Source organism: Kogia breviceps, chromosome 6, assembly GCF_026419965.1.
Source record: "Kogia breviceps isolate mKogBre1 chromosome 6, mKogBre1 haplotype 1, whole genome shotgun sequence".
Lineage (NCBI taxonomy): Eukaryota > Metazoa > Chordata > Mammalia > Artiodactyla > Physeteridae > Kogia > Kogia breviceps.
Window position 1 is genome coordinate 59,684,077 of NC_081315.1, and position 16,223 is coordinate 59,700,299.

Genomic DNA, 16,223 nt, shown 5'->3' on the forward strand with positions numbered 1-16,223 from the left:
TTGGGCTTGCTGCGGGCTGCTTCTCCATTAATGCCAGGGTAGGAGTACGTGTACTCCACACAGCTTGTCATTTCACCAATGAAAAATCATATTTAACATCCATCATGATAATTAATAGCTTCTACGGTGTGTTAAAGATAGCTGATGTCTAAGGGTAACCTCCTCCAGAGTGAGCCTCTGATTCATTTTTCAAATGTTAATTACCATCTCTGGAGGGTGAACTCCCCATTAGGGTGCCTCAAATTGTATTTTTAAATAAACACTCATCAGGCACTTACTATAGGCTCAGCATTGTGCTAACCTCTTTACAAATACCAACTCATTTAAGCCTCATAACAATCCCATGATTAGGGACTACTGTTACCCCCATGGCAAACCTGAGGCACCAGAAGGTTAAGTTCCTTCCCCAGGTTACCCAGGGAAAGTGTGGTAGAGCTGGAATTTTAACCTAGGCACTTGGGCTCCACAGTCGGTGATGTCAACCAACCCCTCCAATGTGCTGCAGCGTAAACAGAGACCGAAACCTGCATATATCACACAGTCCATGCTCAACTATTGATATTTTAAATTGCAGAAAATATCCCAGGGAGCAAGCACTCACTAAAGGCTGGGCGTTTCCTCCACATATGTTATTTCATTTAACTTCTGAGCCTCTCTTCAGTGCCAAGAATAGGACTGTTGATCCAAATGCCGCTTAAAATGTATGACTCTGATTGATTTGCTAAAAGATAGGCCAAGAAGGAAAAAAAAGCTTCTTCTCCAATGAAAAAATATGCATCAGGGACTTCCCTGGCAGTCTAGTGGTTAAGACTCTGCACTTCTGCTGCAAGGGGAACAGGTTCAATCCCTGTTAGGGGAACTAAGATCCCACAGGCGTACGGCGTGGCATGGCCAAGAAAAGAAAAAAAAGGAATTAGACATCAGCCTGCATAATAAGCTCTGAGATATTCCAGTGGCAATGATATAGCCAGTTAATTTTTTTCCATTTCTTTTTTAAATATTTATTTGTTTTTTATTTTTTATTTATTTATTTTTTTGGCTGCATCAGGTCTTAGTTGCGGCACGTGGGATCTTTCGATGTGGTGCGCAGGCTCTTCACCGCGGCGCGCGGGCTTCTCTCTAGTGGTGGTGCGTGGGTTTTCTTTGTCTAGTTGCGGCACATGGGCTCCAGAGTGCGTGGGCTCAGTAGTTGTGGCGCGCGGGCTTAGTTGCCCCATGGCATGTGGGATCGTAGTTCCCTGACCAGGGATTGAAATGCATTGAAAGGCAGATTCTTTACCACTGCACCACGAGGGAAGTCCCTCCATTTCTTATTTTAATCTTTAATCAATTTTGCTGCTTTTTACCTTGCCTGCTGTAATATTTGAAAAACTTTATTGAGACATACACATTCTCGCTTCACTGAGCTGAGAAGCATTTTTGGAAATAGACATTGAATTATGCACTAAATTAGGGCTATAATATACATTATCTTATCAAGTAAAAGAAAGACCTTATAATTTAATTTAAAGTTCAAGATATGTCACACTTTCATTTTCTATTTCAGTCTACCATTGGAATACAACAGTTTTTAAAAAATCTTTATTGAGATATAACTTAAGTACCATAAAATTCACCCAAAGTGTGCAATTCAGTGCTTTTTAGTGTCTTAACAGAGTTGTGCAACTGTCACCACTATCTAAGTTTAGGATATTTCCATCAGCCCCAAAAGAAACCCTGTGCCCCTTGACAGTCACTCCCCACTCCTCCCCACCCCCCAGCCCTTGGCAACTATCAATTTACTTTCTGTGTTGATAGATCTGCCTGTCCTGGCTATTTCACATACAAAGAATCTAATACAGTATGTCAACGCATAGCTTTTGACGTGAAAAACCATCTGAGTTCTAACATCTTAGAAATGCGTGGTAGGAAGATTGCTAGCTGTCAAATCTGGACTTAGATAAGGAGAGGCTTTATTCAAAGAGACTTTCAATAGAGAGAATAGTTGAGTCTCAGAAATATACAAGAGTCTGAAAATCAAACAGAAAAAGCTTTTCTTTTATGGGGAGGAGATAAACAGACCTTAGCAGAAACTTTCAAAGGGAAGTTGGACAAGCAAAGGGTCATAATCGTTGGGGGTTGACAGGAATTCTGTCTCGCTGTGTCAACTGGTTCTCAGGACCAGCTGAAAAGGGGACACGTTCTGCATTTCAGCACTTGCTTAGGCTGGGGGCCAAGCTAGGGTTCAGGGGCCTGTGCGGGGGAGGGGAGAGGCCTGAGTGAATTTTGGTCAAGAGAACACAGCGGGTAAGAAGCGGGCACCTGTGAACCCTGGGTCATCATAATGAACTTCAGTGGACTCCCTGATTTTTAGGCATTTCCCTGAGTTTCCCTGCTGGGGTTGGGTCTTAAAGCAAGCTTCCTTATACTGCATATGCCACCATCTCCCCAAATATTCATGAGGAACAAATCGTATGTTTAAGAACATAAAGCGGGGCTTCCCTGGTGGCGCAGCGGTTGAGAGTCCACCTGCCGATGCAGGGGACACGGGTTCGTGGCCCGGTCCGGGAAGATCCCACATGCCACGGAGCAGCTGGGCCTGTGAGCCATGGCCGCTGAGCCTGCGCGTCTGTAGCCTGTGCTCCGCAACGGGAGAGGCCACAACAGTGAGAGGGCCACGTACCGCAAAAAAAAAAAAAATACCATAAAGCAGAGAACAAGGTAAAGGGTTATGAAAAGAAAGGATTCTCTGCATTTAGTCTGGGGTGAGGGAGATGATTGAAAAGCTTAATAGCTTAAAAGTGGGCATAACACTTTCAATCAAATGATTAAGGCTTGCTGAATATAAGTTTGAGAAAAAAAAAGGTAATATCAATTTGCATCCTTGATTTCTTCTCAGACAGCTTCAAATCTATAACTGTTTTCATGTTTGTCCCAGATTCCATGTTTCTAATATATTTCTCTTTCTGTTTCCCTTAAATCACTTACCCAAAAGGCCTTTTAACTTTCCTCAAGAGAGTCTGAAAGGCATCATGAGAAAGTCACTATTCTTGTTCTGTTCTCCAAAATTCATTATAAAATTCATTCACTTTTGGTCAGATTCCTACCTAGAGATCAGATTTAAGATGATAAAGATAATTGTGTTGCAATAAATAGATTTATTCCCTACAGACTTTTCTAGTCCTGGCTGTTTTCACTTAAAGGATAATTAATTCGCTTATGGTTTTGCCTATTATCTTTTTCTTGTTCTGCTTTACTTGTTATTTCAAAATAAAGAATTGAAAGACTGTAGTATTTTTTTGATGACTGAATTTAGATTATAATTGCTGGTTCTAATGTAATTAATCCACCTATAAATTCTAATCCAGTCATTTAAGAGAAAATCTTTCCATTGGAAAAACTGGTTTTAAACTGAGTTGCAGTGCCCCTGCTTACCTAATGAGTTATTCTGGAGCAACACCTCTGCAGTCTTTAGACCCAAGCTATTCATCAGTAGTCAAAGATGCTAGAAAAGGAGCAATGGTACACCCTAGGGAGTTATCAATGTAAGCGTAGGTGTTGGTGTGTCTGGGATCTGGAAATGAGGCAGCGGCTGTGAGAGTTTCTTTGGCAGGTAATTTTATTTTCCCTGTGGCTAAGGATAATTACTGTGCTAAAGTTCCATGCAAATATGACATTATAAGGCTTTGAAATTCAGGTTAAGCATTCATTTCACTCTTTCATTCTAAACAAAAACCAGGAGTGGGGAGGAGACTGGTATGGTTACTTAAAAAAAATTTTTTTAAATGTATTACTGTAGATTAACTCAATTCCTATTAAATGAAACTGAACATTACTTTGCTTTTTTATCACAGTCTGTTGCGCAAGGAACACGCCTGCCTTTTTAGCTAAAAGACTGCACCAAGCTTTGAAGGTTGGTCTGGAAATTTCATATATATTCTTAACTTCTCTCAAGGAGAATGTAAAAATATTGCTTAATGTTGATGGAATTTCATATTTCTTTTCCACCTTGATGAGTTCTCCTTTGTAGCTAATGTGTCTACTAATTTGGCTCATTGGTTGCTAATGAGTATCCTAATCATTATAGACGTAGGTACGCTGAAGTGTTGAGTAAATCATTTCCCCCACTTCACAGTAATGCGGGCAGTCAACTTGTTTTAGGATGGCAGACCTCCAGCGTGAGCCAGTAGCCTCTCAAGCTGCCTTACTTAAACCAAACTGAGTCAGCAGCCTTTCATGATACAGAAACCCTGTGTTTTCTCGTCCGCTGCCACTGCTAGATGGGGAGCTCCAGGAATCTGTTCAGGAGGTTTTCTTGCTCTTGTGTGTCTTTAGACCCTCACACTGAGCCTGGCACATAGAAGATGCTTACTTCAGTTTCTTCCTGGACATTTCCTGTGGAAGTCCATGTACTCCTACAAAGCTGTGTCCAAAGTAAACACATCATTTTCCTCACCTTACCTCCCACCCCAATCTTGCTCTCCATCCTGCATTCAGTCATCTCAGTGGATAACCCCAACAGGAGCTAGCCTTGCCCAACTCGCCGAAGTTATACCTTTCCTCCCCAGCCTTGTTCCCTACGCATCAGCCACATCAGCCTTCTTTCTGTTTCTTGACTATGCTGAGCCTCTTCCCGTGTCAGGGTCTTTGCATGTGTCGTCCTCTCTCCTCCAGGTCTGCCTATGGCTGTCTCCTTCTCATCTCTGAGGTCTCAGCTCAAATGTCACCTCCTGGGAGAGGTCTTCCCTCACTACGCCGGTCAACTGGCTTCCTTTCACTCACACTCCATCCCATCATTCTTATTACCACGGACTTGAGCAACTTGTTCATTGTCTTTACTGCCCACCTCCATCTGTTAGAACGTAAACTGCATGAGAACAGAGATATCATCTGTGTTGTTCACTACCGCTTGCACAGCACATGGTACAATGTCTGGCACATAGGAGGTGCTCAATAAGCATTTGTTGAATGAATGAATAAATGCATAGTGTCAATATTCACCTAACTGTTCAGTGAGAAATGCTACACTTCCCTCTCCTTCATTCTCCTCAAATAATATATCATTAAGTTTTGTCAATCAACCTTTATGAGCATCTCTTCAATCTATCCATTTTCTCCATCCCTACTGCCATTATTCTAGGTCAGGGCATCATCATCATTGTCTCTCTGTCTCTGTCTCTCTATCTCTGTCTCTGTCTGTCTCTGTCTCTCTGTCTCTGTCTCTGTCTCTCTGTCTCTCCCCTTCTCTCTCTCATTATGTAATAATCTCTGGATGGGTCCCAAAGCTTCTAGTCTTATTCTGTTATCTTCATCCCACTCTTGCCCTGCAGTCCGTTCTTCATACTGTTGCTGTCAAAGGAATTTTCTGAAACCACAAATCTGATCTGATCTCAACACTCTCATGTTTAACAGATTGCAGTAGTTCTTCACACTTGGGATAAAGTCGAATTTCATTTCACGGTTTACAAAGCCTGGCCTTTCTAGACACATTTCTTGCTGTTCCTTCTTATTATTTATGTTCTTGCCCTAAACCATCACACACGCTGTTTCCTGTATGGGAACACTTTTTTTCCTCTCTGTAAGAATTCCATTCCTTCTTCCCCTGGCTGATTATTTAGGCCCCAGCTTAAATACCACTTTCTCAAACAGACCTTGCCTAATCTTTGATCTATCTTAGGCCTCCCGAGCATATGCTCCCATGGTACCCAGTAGTTCCCATATGTCAGGTTTCATTGTAATGGCCCATTTTCTCACCTGTATCCTTTACAAAATTGAAAGTTTAACCGAGGCATCTCATCTCTGTTCTCAGCATTTGACAATGCGATGGCACAGAGAAAGTGCTCAATAAATATTTCTTGAATAAATAAATGATGTTGTTTGATGAAAAATGAGTGAAGGAGAGTCACTGTGGTTGAATAGTTTGTGTGCCATTGTCTATGTCCTGTAAATATAGTTCTATATGTTGTTTTGTGAGCAATGAGATTGGTATTGTGGACACTTGCATTTCTCAACAGGGTGCTGGGACTGATGAGTTTACTCTGAACCGAATAATGGTTTCCAGATCAGAAATTGACCTTTTGGACATTCGAGCAGAGTTTAAGAAGCAGTATGGCTATTCCCTACATTCAGCAATTAAAGTAAGTCTCTTCTTAAAAATAGCAAAACATATCATGCCTCTCTCTACCCATTCTTTTTCCCTTATAATTCTCAAAACATGGAGATATGTGACTTAGGTTTCTCTCTCTTATCAGTGTGTAAATGTGTTTCCTGAGTTTAAAAGAGTAATAACAAAATATCCCTTAAAGACAGTGATTATTTTTCAGCTCTAAAATCCCAGGCACATAAAAGACACTCAACATTTTTTTCAGGTTTAGTGGCCACTAATTTTTCTTCTTTTGTGAATTGCATATGCAAGTTGCTTACCTATTTTTTATATTGCAGTATTTTAATTTATTTCAGTTTTTCTTTCTGACAATAGAAGAAAAGGACGTATTTTAAATTTCTTCTTTGTTTGACTCAAAAGAAAACATCGTTCTGCACCTTGGAGTTCTTTGTATTTCAGGATATAGGAAGCTTTCTCATTCTTTTTAACAGCTGCATATCATTCCATTATTTGTATATTTGTACCTACCACATCAGCAGATGTTTCAAGTTTCTTGCTATTATAAACAATGCTGCGGGCTTCCCTGGTGGCGCAGTGGTTGAGAATCCACCTGCCAATGCAGGGGACACGGGTTCGTGCCCCGGTCTGGGAAGATCCCACATGCCGCGGAGCGGCTGGGCCCGTGAGCCATGGCTGCTGAGCCTGCGCGTCCGGAGCGTGTGATCTGCAACGGGAGAGGCCACAACAGTGAGAGGCCCGCGTACTGCAAAAAAATAAATAAACAAACAAACAACGCTGCAATATGCATATATAATTTCATAAGGTACAAGTATATCTGAGGTATAAGTTCTCATGAGTTGGTAGGATTGCTGAGGCAGATGTAAATATATCCATAATTTTGGTAAATATTACCAATTGACCTCCACTGCACCTCAGTTAGTCAACTAGATTCATTCACCAGAATCGATTTGGTTTTTTTTTTTTTTTTTTTTTAATGAGAGCTGTTGTTTTTGCACTAAACCTTTGCAGGAAAAAATGCATGCCTAAGTTGAAATAGAAAACTTATTCAAAAAGGCAGCTGTTGGGCTGTGCCTGGGGCTTAGCACAGATTTCATCAACTGCTCACACTCAACGAAATTTGAATCGATCTGACACATTACAGTAGTTTCAGTTAACAGAGAAAGATACAATAACGTTAACCAAATTGTTTTTACCAAGGCAGAAAAGGAGAGGCATACGTTTTATAAAGATTGCCAGTAACAAGGTTGAAACACGAAGAAAGCCTTCAGTTCACCCTTGGCAAACTAGGAATTTCAGTTAATTGGTAGCTCTCCCTGCCCCCCTCCATGGTCTGGGTAATTGAGGCTTATTGTATTAGGAAACATTTAAGCAACGTGTATCTTGACAGAAAAGAAAAATCCATTGCTGCAGAGTTCAGTGTGTAATTTAAAATTATCTAAGGTTTCTTCACTTCTGTCACCTAACATACATTATCAAGTAATCTCATTACGTTTTCAAGACTGATGAATAGGGTGTTTTCAATGGTTAAAATTCTGTAATTCAGGAGCTAGAGTTCCATTTTGTATATCATCCCAGACTTGGGGTCCTCTTCCTTCCGCCTTTAATGTAGACATTTCTCTGCTCATTAACACCTTTCTCAAATGATGACTGGAGGGGAGGAGAAGAGGAAGAGAGTAGGGGAGGACAAATCTGTATTTCTTATTACTTAATAATAGGATCTTAGTTTTAAAAATTGGATGAAATTACAGTTTTTGGTAGATTTCCTTTATCAACAAGTTGAGTACCTATTTAATTAATAGCATAATTCCAGGGTCTTTAAAGGAAAATATAATCGCTACCCTCAATTAATTCATAATCTATGTGGAGACTGAGGTGGGAATAAATAAAACAATTACAAGATAATAATATGAGTTACCACAGTATTCTGCCTAATAATATTTCATATTGATAGTACATACTAAAATGTGAGATTATAAATGCAAAGAAATTTTTTTTTAAAAAGAGAGAATAAAGTGGCTGACATAAAGAAATAATATGAAACAACATGCAGTTAAATACTAGATTTTGGAGTACAGAGGACAGTAGTATAGGAACTGAGAGTAAAAGACGTTTGGGATTAGATGGGGACTATTTCTTGGGAAATGGGTCTTGAGTTTGCCTTTCAGGTGAATAAGCATGTGTTAAGTGCCTCGTATGAGCCAAGTGCTATTCTGGACATTAGGGTCTCAAAGGGGAATGCTCTAGAAACATATATGATGAGAAGTAGGAGGATAAGAATTAATGAGGCACTTGATTGATTAGAAGTCTACCTTGGGAATACGGAAAAATAAAATCTGAGTGGCAATATGCATTCAGTTCAAAGGAAGACTTGAGATCACAGAATTCATACTCCATTCATTCCATTTAAAATATTTACTGAATGTATATTATGTGCCAGGTTCAGGATTACAATTATAAGTAAAGAAAAAAGTTTTCTGTCCTTATGGAATTAGAAATAAATGTAAAATTACAGCCATGTTCAACGTAAAGGAGATTGTGCTATAAGATCACATAGAGGAGGATTTGACCTATAGGAAGGTTATGATTCGGATCTAAAAATGACTAGACTTAACAAGGCGAAGGCTATGGGGGTCAGAGGTCAGCAGAGCCTTCTAACAAAAGGAATTGCAAGTGGAAAGACCTCGCGGTGGAGAAAACATTAATGAAAATTGAGGCTGGTGGGACCAGATCATTCAGGACTTTTTCTGACAATGTCTAAGGACTTTGTCTTGCTTAAGAGCGGTGGGAGGCCACTGAAGTGTTTAAATTTTAAGCACATAGTGTCATGACCAGAAGTACATTTAGAAAAGATCCCTGTGTCTGTGGAGAATGAATTGGACATAAGATAGAAGGTATGTGGGGTGATGAGTTCCTATATTAGTCATATTAGAGTAGCTCTGACTGTAACACAAAATAGTGATGCAAAGCTACTAGTAATACAAAGGGAGGAAAGAACAAAGACTCAAAAGATATTTAGGAGTTAAAACTTAAGGGACTTGGTATGACATCTTGGTGTGAGGAGAAAGGAAGGGAAGGAGTCGAGGATGACTCCCACGTTTCTAACTCCCAGACTCATAACAAACATGACATCTTGTACTGTAAGCCTCAATCTCACCTGGTATCTTTTCTGAACCAAGATCTTTTTCGGCTAGCCTAGGGGAGAGGAACTGGGAAACATACTCTGTGCGGATGTAGTTCATTGCACTTTCTTAAGTCGGGAAGTATAGTTTGGTGTTAAGGAGCCAGGTTAACTGGGTTCGAATCCTCCCTCTGCATTTATTCTCTATATAGTTTGGGGCAAATTTCCCAACCTCTGTTTTTCTCATTTTACTTATCTGTTAGGTGGAGCTACTATGGTATCTACTGTACAGAGTTATTATAAGGGTTAAAGTAGTTAACCCTTAGACGAGCAAGTGTTTGATAAATACTAATATAAATATTATTAAAACTATAATTTTCTAAAGTTTTGTGAGAAAAATAGGATTATGTAATATTAGGTAATTGATGGCACCCATTTTTTTAAAACCCAAATTGAAATTTAATTGCAGTATATCAGGAAGAATTTAAACATCATATATTATAAAGAAGATGCTAGGCTGGAACAGGATTACACTCAGGTGCGAATGGATGATGGAATTACAGGTGCATTTCACTAAATGGTACAGGTCAGGAGCCTTACACGCCAGTGAATCCCCTAGTGCCGTGCGATTCGATTCATTCATGGTACCCTCATTATTTACGCCATGTCTGTCCTTCTCTCCATCGGTCCTGTTCCTTGCAGTCGGATACTTCTGGAAACTATGCAATCACACTCGGAAAGATCTGTGGAGGAGATGACTGAGTCAAGAATGTGATTTCTAAAGGCTGCCTGCTCCCACGACGGACTTTTCCCACAGCTCTAATTACTTCTTTCTCACAGTATTTACAAGTACAAGCAAGTGTCAAGAGCAACCTGTTTTCCAAACAGAAATGTTCATTGTTCCATGATAATAACAACAAAAAAGTGATTATTATTGTAGAATATCTCATCATAATGTAGCCATTTATAAATGAAATTTTTAAATGATATTAAGGATCAGCTAATACTATCCAAATTATATTTCTGCTTTGCAAGTGAGACTCTTTGTACAGTTCTAAAACATGAAATGCAAAACAGTGTAATACAAGTTCTTGCCTCTGAAAAAGGTAATCGGTTTGTTGTTATCATCAACCAGCATTGTTTGGTACCTGGCACCCACAACTAATGATATTTTAAAACATGTTTTTGTTATTAAAGCTGTTGCTGCTTCCATTTGTCTGTCGTCTTATTAATCACATTCTTCCTTAAGAAAGGAATAAAAACGAAGATGTATGTAATCCTGGCTTCTCCTTTCTCGTCTGATCAAGCTAGAGCAGTGGCAATGCATAATAATTTATTTCAGAAAACATCTGCTGAACTACTGACCTAACCATTGCCCATCTGAATGGCAGGCATGAATTGTGGTTGTTTCGTGTTAAATACTACTTTCCCAGAAGGGGTGTTTAGAATCAAGTTTCTAAGATATCCTTTTCCTCTAAAATAAGTTGGCAAAACTACACATTTCAACAAATCTTTCATCTTACCTTTGAAAGGGACCTAGGATGAAATACCTAGACTAAAAGGAAATATATAAGGTAAAAAATTCTAGTTGGAGTTAATAGTCTGAACTAAAACAGAAATGATAGTTGTATGAGAAACAGAAATAGTGATGTCCAGAACTTTTAATCAATGGATTCCACTGGTCAACATTTCTGAGACCTTTCAGAAAGATGGAGAAGTTATTTCTCATTCTGAGATTTCCAAAATACATATGGGAACAAAGCACAGGGATTTAGAATCCACGTACCAGGTTTTGACATCCTGCCCTACCATTTACCACTCTGTGATGCTGGGACCTACGAAAAACCCTGCTAAACCAAAGTTTTCTCATCTTAACAGCACTTACCTCTCATAGGTTTGCTTTAAAAAAAAAAAAAAAAAAAGATTAAGTAAAATGCTGCCTATGAAGCACTTAGCCCTGTGCCTGGACATGGCAAGTGTTAAATTACCATGTTATCATTTTTTATTACCAAGCAACATCAAAATGACCATGACAGCATTGCAACCATTCCTCAATAGACTTCACCTACCATGTGACACACCCTGTGCTAAGTAAGTGTTGGGTACACCAGAGGAACTAAGACTCATTTCCTTTGCCCAAAGAGCTTAAAATCTGTTTAGGGAGAGAGACCAATGTGGTGGAGGCTTAGAGTACAAGGGGAGGTGACCGGAAATAGGCAGGGGCTAGATTATGAAGGTCTCACAGACCATGCTAAAGAGTTTACAAGCAAGGGAGAGTCATGGAGCATTCAAGGAGGATTTCAGTCAGGGAAATGATGTGGTCAAATTTTTGATCAAGGAAGAGGAATGTGTGGGAGAAGAAAGCTAAAGGCAGGAAGCCCACTTGGCAAATTAATTCTCTAATCAGTACTAGAAGCATCAGTCTGAGCTAAGATAATGGCAAGGGAGAAAAAGGGGGGGGGGAATACACACACTCAAGAAGTATTTAGGAGGTAAAATTGACAGAACACAATAATGAAAAGGGTCAGGTGTCAAGTATCCCCTCACGATTTTGGCTTAAGTGATTTGGTAAGTGAGTGTCTCACCAAGCAATAAATCATTGCTAATACTCATTGAGTGCTTACTGTATATCAGGCACTATGTTAAACAGTGTAGTATATGATAAATCATTAATCCTCAAGGAACTTGCCAATGTAGGCGTTAACTCACAGATACAGGAATGGAAGCTTAGAGAAATTGAGGAACTTGCCCATTGGAAGAGCCAAGATTTAAACCCAAGCAGCCCAACTCACAGTGTCCAGGATATTAACCACTATTTTGCCTTAGAATTTATCCCACTCCAAGGCCACTGTTCTTTTCAACCCTAGAACTTCGTTATTGGAATGCAGGGATTTTTGTCTGTTGCATTCACTGCTATATCCCTAGTGTTTACAAAGTGCTTGGCATGTAAAAGGCACTTATCTATAGCATTGCATGTCATGTATTTTTTTTTTGACTGCTACATATCACTGCATTGTGTAAGTCATATATTCATAAGTATAATTTCTAGGAGGCCACAAAATTGCCCTGGGGGAAGTAGGGGAAGCATCATTTTATCTAGATCCCTTCCCTTTGTGCTTCTTGAAGTGATGGTGCCCCACTATGGCTATAGAAGTAGCCTTTATCTCCAGTCAGTAAGGGGCAGAGTGTTAACAGGAAAAACACAAAACTAGGAAGGCCTTGGGTTTTTCTCTTTAACAGGTTCTGATCACGAATTTCCCATGTTGGGCAGTGGTTGGGGTGGAGATGAGGATGGGGAGTGGGTCCCACACGGAGAAGCAATGCTCTGATACCAGCTGGATGTCCTACAATTCAACTCAATTCTGACACTGTCTACCTGGTGATAGCAAACCCTGTAGGCTAAGGGCTCAGTCCTACAAGACTACCCCCCTCTTCAGGTGCCAGTAAGGTTGTCACCTGTGCTTCTGACTGACTGGCTAAAGATTGGAGTTTCCATCAACCTCCACCTTGGGTGTGACCAATTTGTTAGAGTGGTTCACAGAACTCAGGGAAACATTCACTTATGTTTAGCAGTTTATAACAAAAGAATATGGTAAAGGTTACAGATTAACGTCTAGATGTGAAGGGATGTGTAGGATGTGTAGGGCAAAAGTGGGTGGGAAGAGGCATGGAGCTTCCATGCCCCATCCAGCCCCCCCCACCCACCCCCTGCCCAGCACCTCCATGTGTTCACCAACACGGAAGCTCTCCGAACCCCAGACTATTGGAGTTTTATAGAAGCTTCATCACATAGGCTTGAAGAGATCATTAACTCCATTTTCAGCCCTTTTCCCTTCTCAAGAAAATGAGGGGCAGGGCTGAAAATTCCAAGCTTCTAATCATGGCTTTGTCTTTCCAATGACCAGCCCTTATGCAGGAGCCACCCAGAGTCGCCTCATTAGCAAAGACCAAATATTAGGATAAAAGATACTCTAGGGCTCTTACCACTTAGGAAATTACAAGGGTTTTAAGAGCTCGGTGCCATGAATGAGGGGCAGAGACCAATATATATGTTTTCTATTATCTGACCAGGGGTTCACTGTGTACTTCATCTCTAAATTCCTAGCCCAGTTCCCTAGTCAGAGTAGGTACATGACAAATCTTAATGACAATCATTTGTAAAGTGGGATCGTAGATCTTTCCTGCCATTTGCACCAGGTTGATGTAAGGAGCACAGGAAATAATGCTTGGAGCTACTGTGAAAAGTATTGAATGCTATTCAAACGTGATGTAGAATTGAGAGTAAAATTATCATTTTTTGTTGGATATATGAATCAAGGACTTACTATGTGTTGAGTACTATGCTAGATATTTTAGATCTCATTTATTCTCAGAGCATGGTTGTTATGGGTCAGTGTAATCGCCATTTACAGATGAGGAAAATGAGGCTCAGAAAGGTTAGGATACTAGCCCAAGGTTACACAGCGGGAAAACCAAAGTGTAGGATCTAGGTCAGATGGTATTTGTGCGTGAGTGAGTACGGAGAAAGGTAAGAACATGAAGGGAGTGGTGATCACTGGACAGAACCCTGCAAAGAGAAAGGAACTTTGAGATAATGAAAGACTCTAAGGGAAGCTCTCCTCCAACCCCTCTATTCTCATCCTTCTTGCCTCCTATGCATTGGGCCAGCTGATAGCTGCTAAAAGTATGTTTCTGATGATTCTGATGCAACGTGGTTATCTCAAGATGGAAGGTTGTTACTGACCCTTCCAAAGAACGGCAATATTTATTTAAATGTTTAAATACTACAGGAGAATGAGAGGGGCTGTATAGGGCACAGGACAGTGCGTGGTTTAGTGCACGGGCCCTGGGGTCATGCTGCCCAGATCTGTGACTGTAGGCAAATTACTTGACCTTGCTAAGTCACCTATTCCTCACCCTTAAAATGGGGACAGTGGTAGTTCCTACCTCATAAAGTTATTTTGATCATTAAACAAGAAAACATTGAAAAGGTGGTTAGCTAGCACAGAGTTCGATCGGTAACTGGACCGGAGAGCGGACCCCAGAGAGCCCCGAGCAGCCTCACCGCTGCCGCCGGCCTAGTTACCGTCACAGCCCGGGAGGAGCCGCAGCCGCCGCAGGGGGCCCCAGTCACCGTCGCCGCAGCCACGAGCAGCGAGGCCGAGACCCTGCAGCCGCACGCCGTCCCCCGCCCTCAGCGCCGCCGCCCCCAAACCCTGCACGACGGGCAGCGGCGGCGCAGGGCGCGGCGGCCCGGGCGGCCTCACACGGGCGGCGCCTGCCGGAGGGGACGAGAAGACCATCGCAGCGAAGGTTTTGGGAACAGCAAAATGGTTCAGTGTGAGAAACGGGTGTGGTTTCATCAAGAGGAATGACACCGAGGAAGATGCATTTGTTCACCGGACTGCCATAAAGAAGAAGAACCCCACGAGGTACCTTCGCGGTGTCGGAGATGGGGAGACCGCGGAGTTTCATGTCGTTGAAGGAGAAGAGGGTGCGGAGCAGCAAACGATGCAGGCCCTGGGGCAGTTCCGGCGCAAGGCGGTAAACGTGCCGCAGACCGCGACCACTAGAGCCGCTCTCCACGTCGCAGGGGCCCTCCACGCAACCTCCAGCGGAATTACCAGAAGAGTGAGAGTGGGGAAAAGGCGGGGGGATCCGAGAGTGCCCCCGAAGTCCAGGCCCGACAGCGCCGGCCCTACCGCAGGCGCAGGCGCCCACTTACTGCATGCGGAGACCCTATAGGCGTCGAGCACAGCGTTGCAACCCTCCCGTGCAGAGAAAGAAGTGATGGAGGGTGCTGACAACCAGGGTGCAGGAGAACAAGGTAGACCAGTGACACAGAATATGTATCGGGGTTATAGACCACCGTTCCGCAGGGGCCCTCCTCGCCAAAGACAGCGCAGAGAGGACGGCAGTGAAGAAGATAAGGAAAATCGAGGAGATGAGACCCAAGGTCAGCAGCCCCCTCAACGTCGGTACCGCCGCAACTTCAATTACCTACGCAGACGCCCAGAAAACCCTAAACCACAAGGTGGCAAAGAGACAAAAGCAGCAGATCTGCCAGCTGAAAATTCGTCCGCTCCCGAGGCTGAGGAGGGCGGGGCTGAGTAAATGCTGGCTTGCCATCTCTATCATCCGGTTTAGTCGTCCAACACGAAGAAATGAATATGAAATTGCAGCAATTACCAATGAACAAAAGATCGGAGCTGAAGACCTTAAGTGCTTGCTTTTTGCCTGCTGACCAGATAACTAGAGCTATCTGCATTATCTATGCAGCATGAGGTTTTTAAATTAGTTTTACCTAAAGACGTCTCTTTTTAGTAATGACAAACGTGTTTTTTTAAAAAAAGCCTGGTTTTTCTCAATACACCTTTAAAGGTTTTAAAATTGTTTCATATCTGGTCAAGTTGAGATTTTTAAGAATCTCATTTTTAATTTGTAATAAAAGTTTACAGCTTGATTTTTTCAAAAAAGTCAAAAAACTGCAAGTACCTGTTGATAAAGGTCTTCAATTTTTTTTAAAAAAGAAAAAGATGGTTAGCATAGTGCCTAGCGTATGGTAAGCCCTCAAAAAATGTTAGCCCAGATCATATTATTACAGTGTATTTTTCAAGGGCCATGTTTTTTATTGCCTCCAACTTCCACAAGGTGGCAGGTCGAGTTCAAAGTGGACCCCATGGCTCTGCGTCCCAAAGGCAAAACCTATTTTAATTGTTTCAGAATAAATGAGACAATTATGAATTGTTCAGAAACATCTTCATTATCTATAGAATGTTTGTCACGGTCCAGGCATCACTGTTGCTGAAAAACCCTTCTTAATGGAACATATGGATCATTTAATTTAGTCCTCTGTTTCTCACGATTCCCGGCACCATCTGCATTTACATGAAATGTATATTAACTCTTCCAGGGATCACCCGGCTGAGTACATTCAAGTCATCTCGTTATGCACTGTTTAGTCCCTGGAAGACTGTGAAGAGGAGACAACGAGCAAGCTGG

General features: G+C 41.6%; 1 protein-coding gene and 1 pseudogene across 5 annotated transcripts in view; both read left to right on the plus strand.

Annotated features, from left to right (window-relative positions):
• ANXA3 (annexin A3) overlaps positions 1–10,433 on the plus strand; it is a 54,145-nt gene extending 43,712 nt beyond the window's left edge. For all 5 annotated transcript variants that reach the window (XM_067035897.1, XM_067035898.1, XM_067035896.1 and 2 more), the window contains 3 exons: positions 3,834–3,892; positions 5,994–6,116; positions 9,924–10,433. In XM_067035897.1, the coding sequence (XP_066891998.1) occupies positions 3,834–3,892; positions 5,994–6,116; positions 9,924–9,983 (242 nt within the window). In that variant the 3' untranslated portion in view covers positions 9,984–10,433. The remainder of the gene's footprint in view (positions 1–3,833; positions 3,893–5,993; positions 6,117–9,923) is intronic.
• Positions 10,434–13,597: 3,164 nt separating this feature from the next.
• LOC131758162 (Y-box-binding protein 1 pseudogene) lies at positions 13,598–15,335 on the plus strand (annotated as a pseudogene).
• Positions 15,336–16,223: the final 888 nt, after the last annotated feature.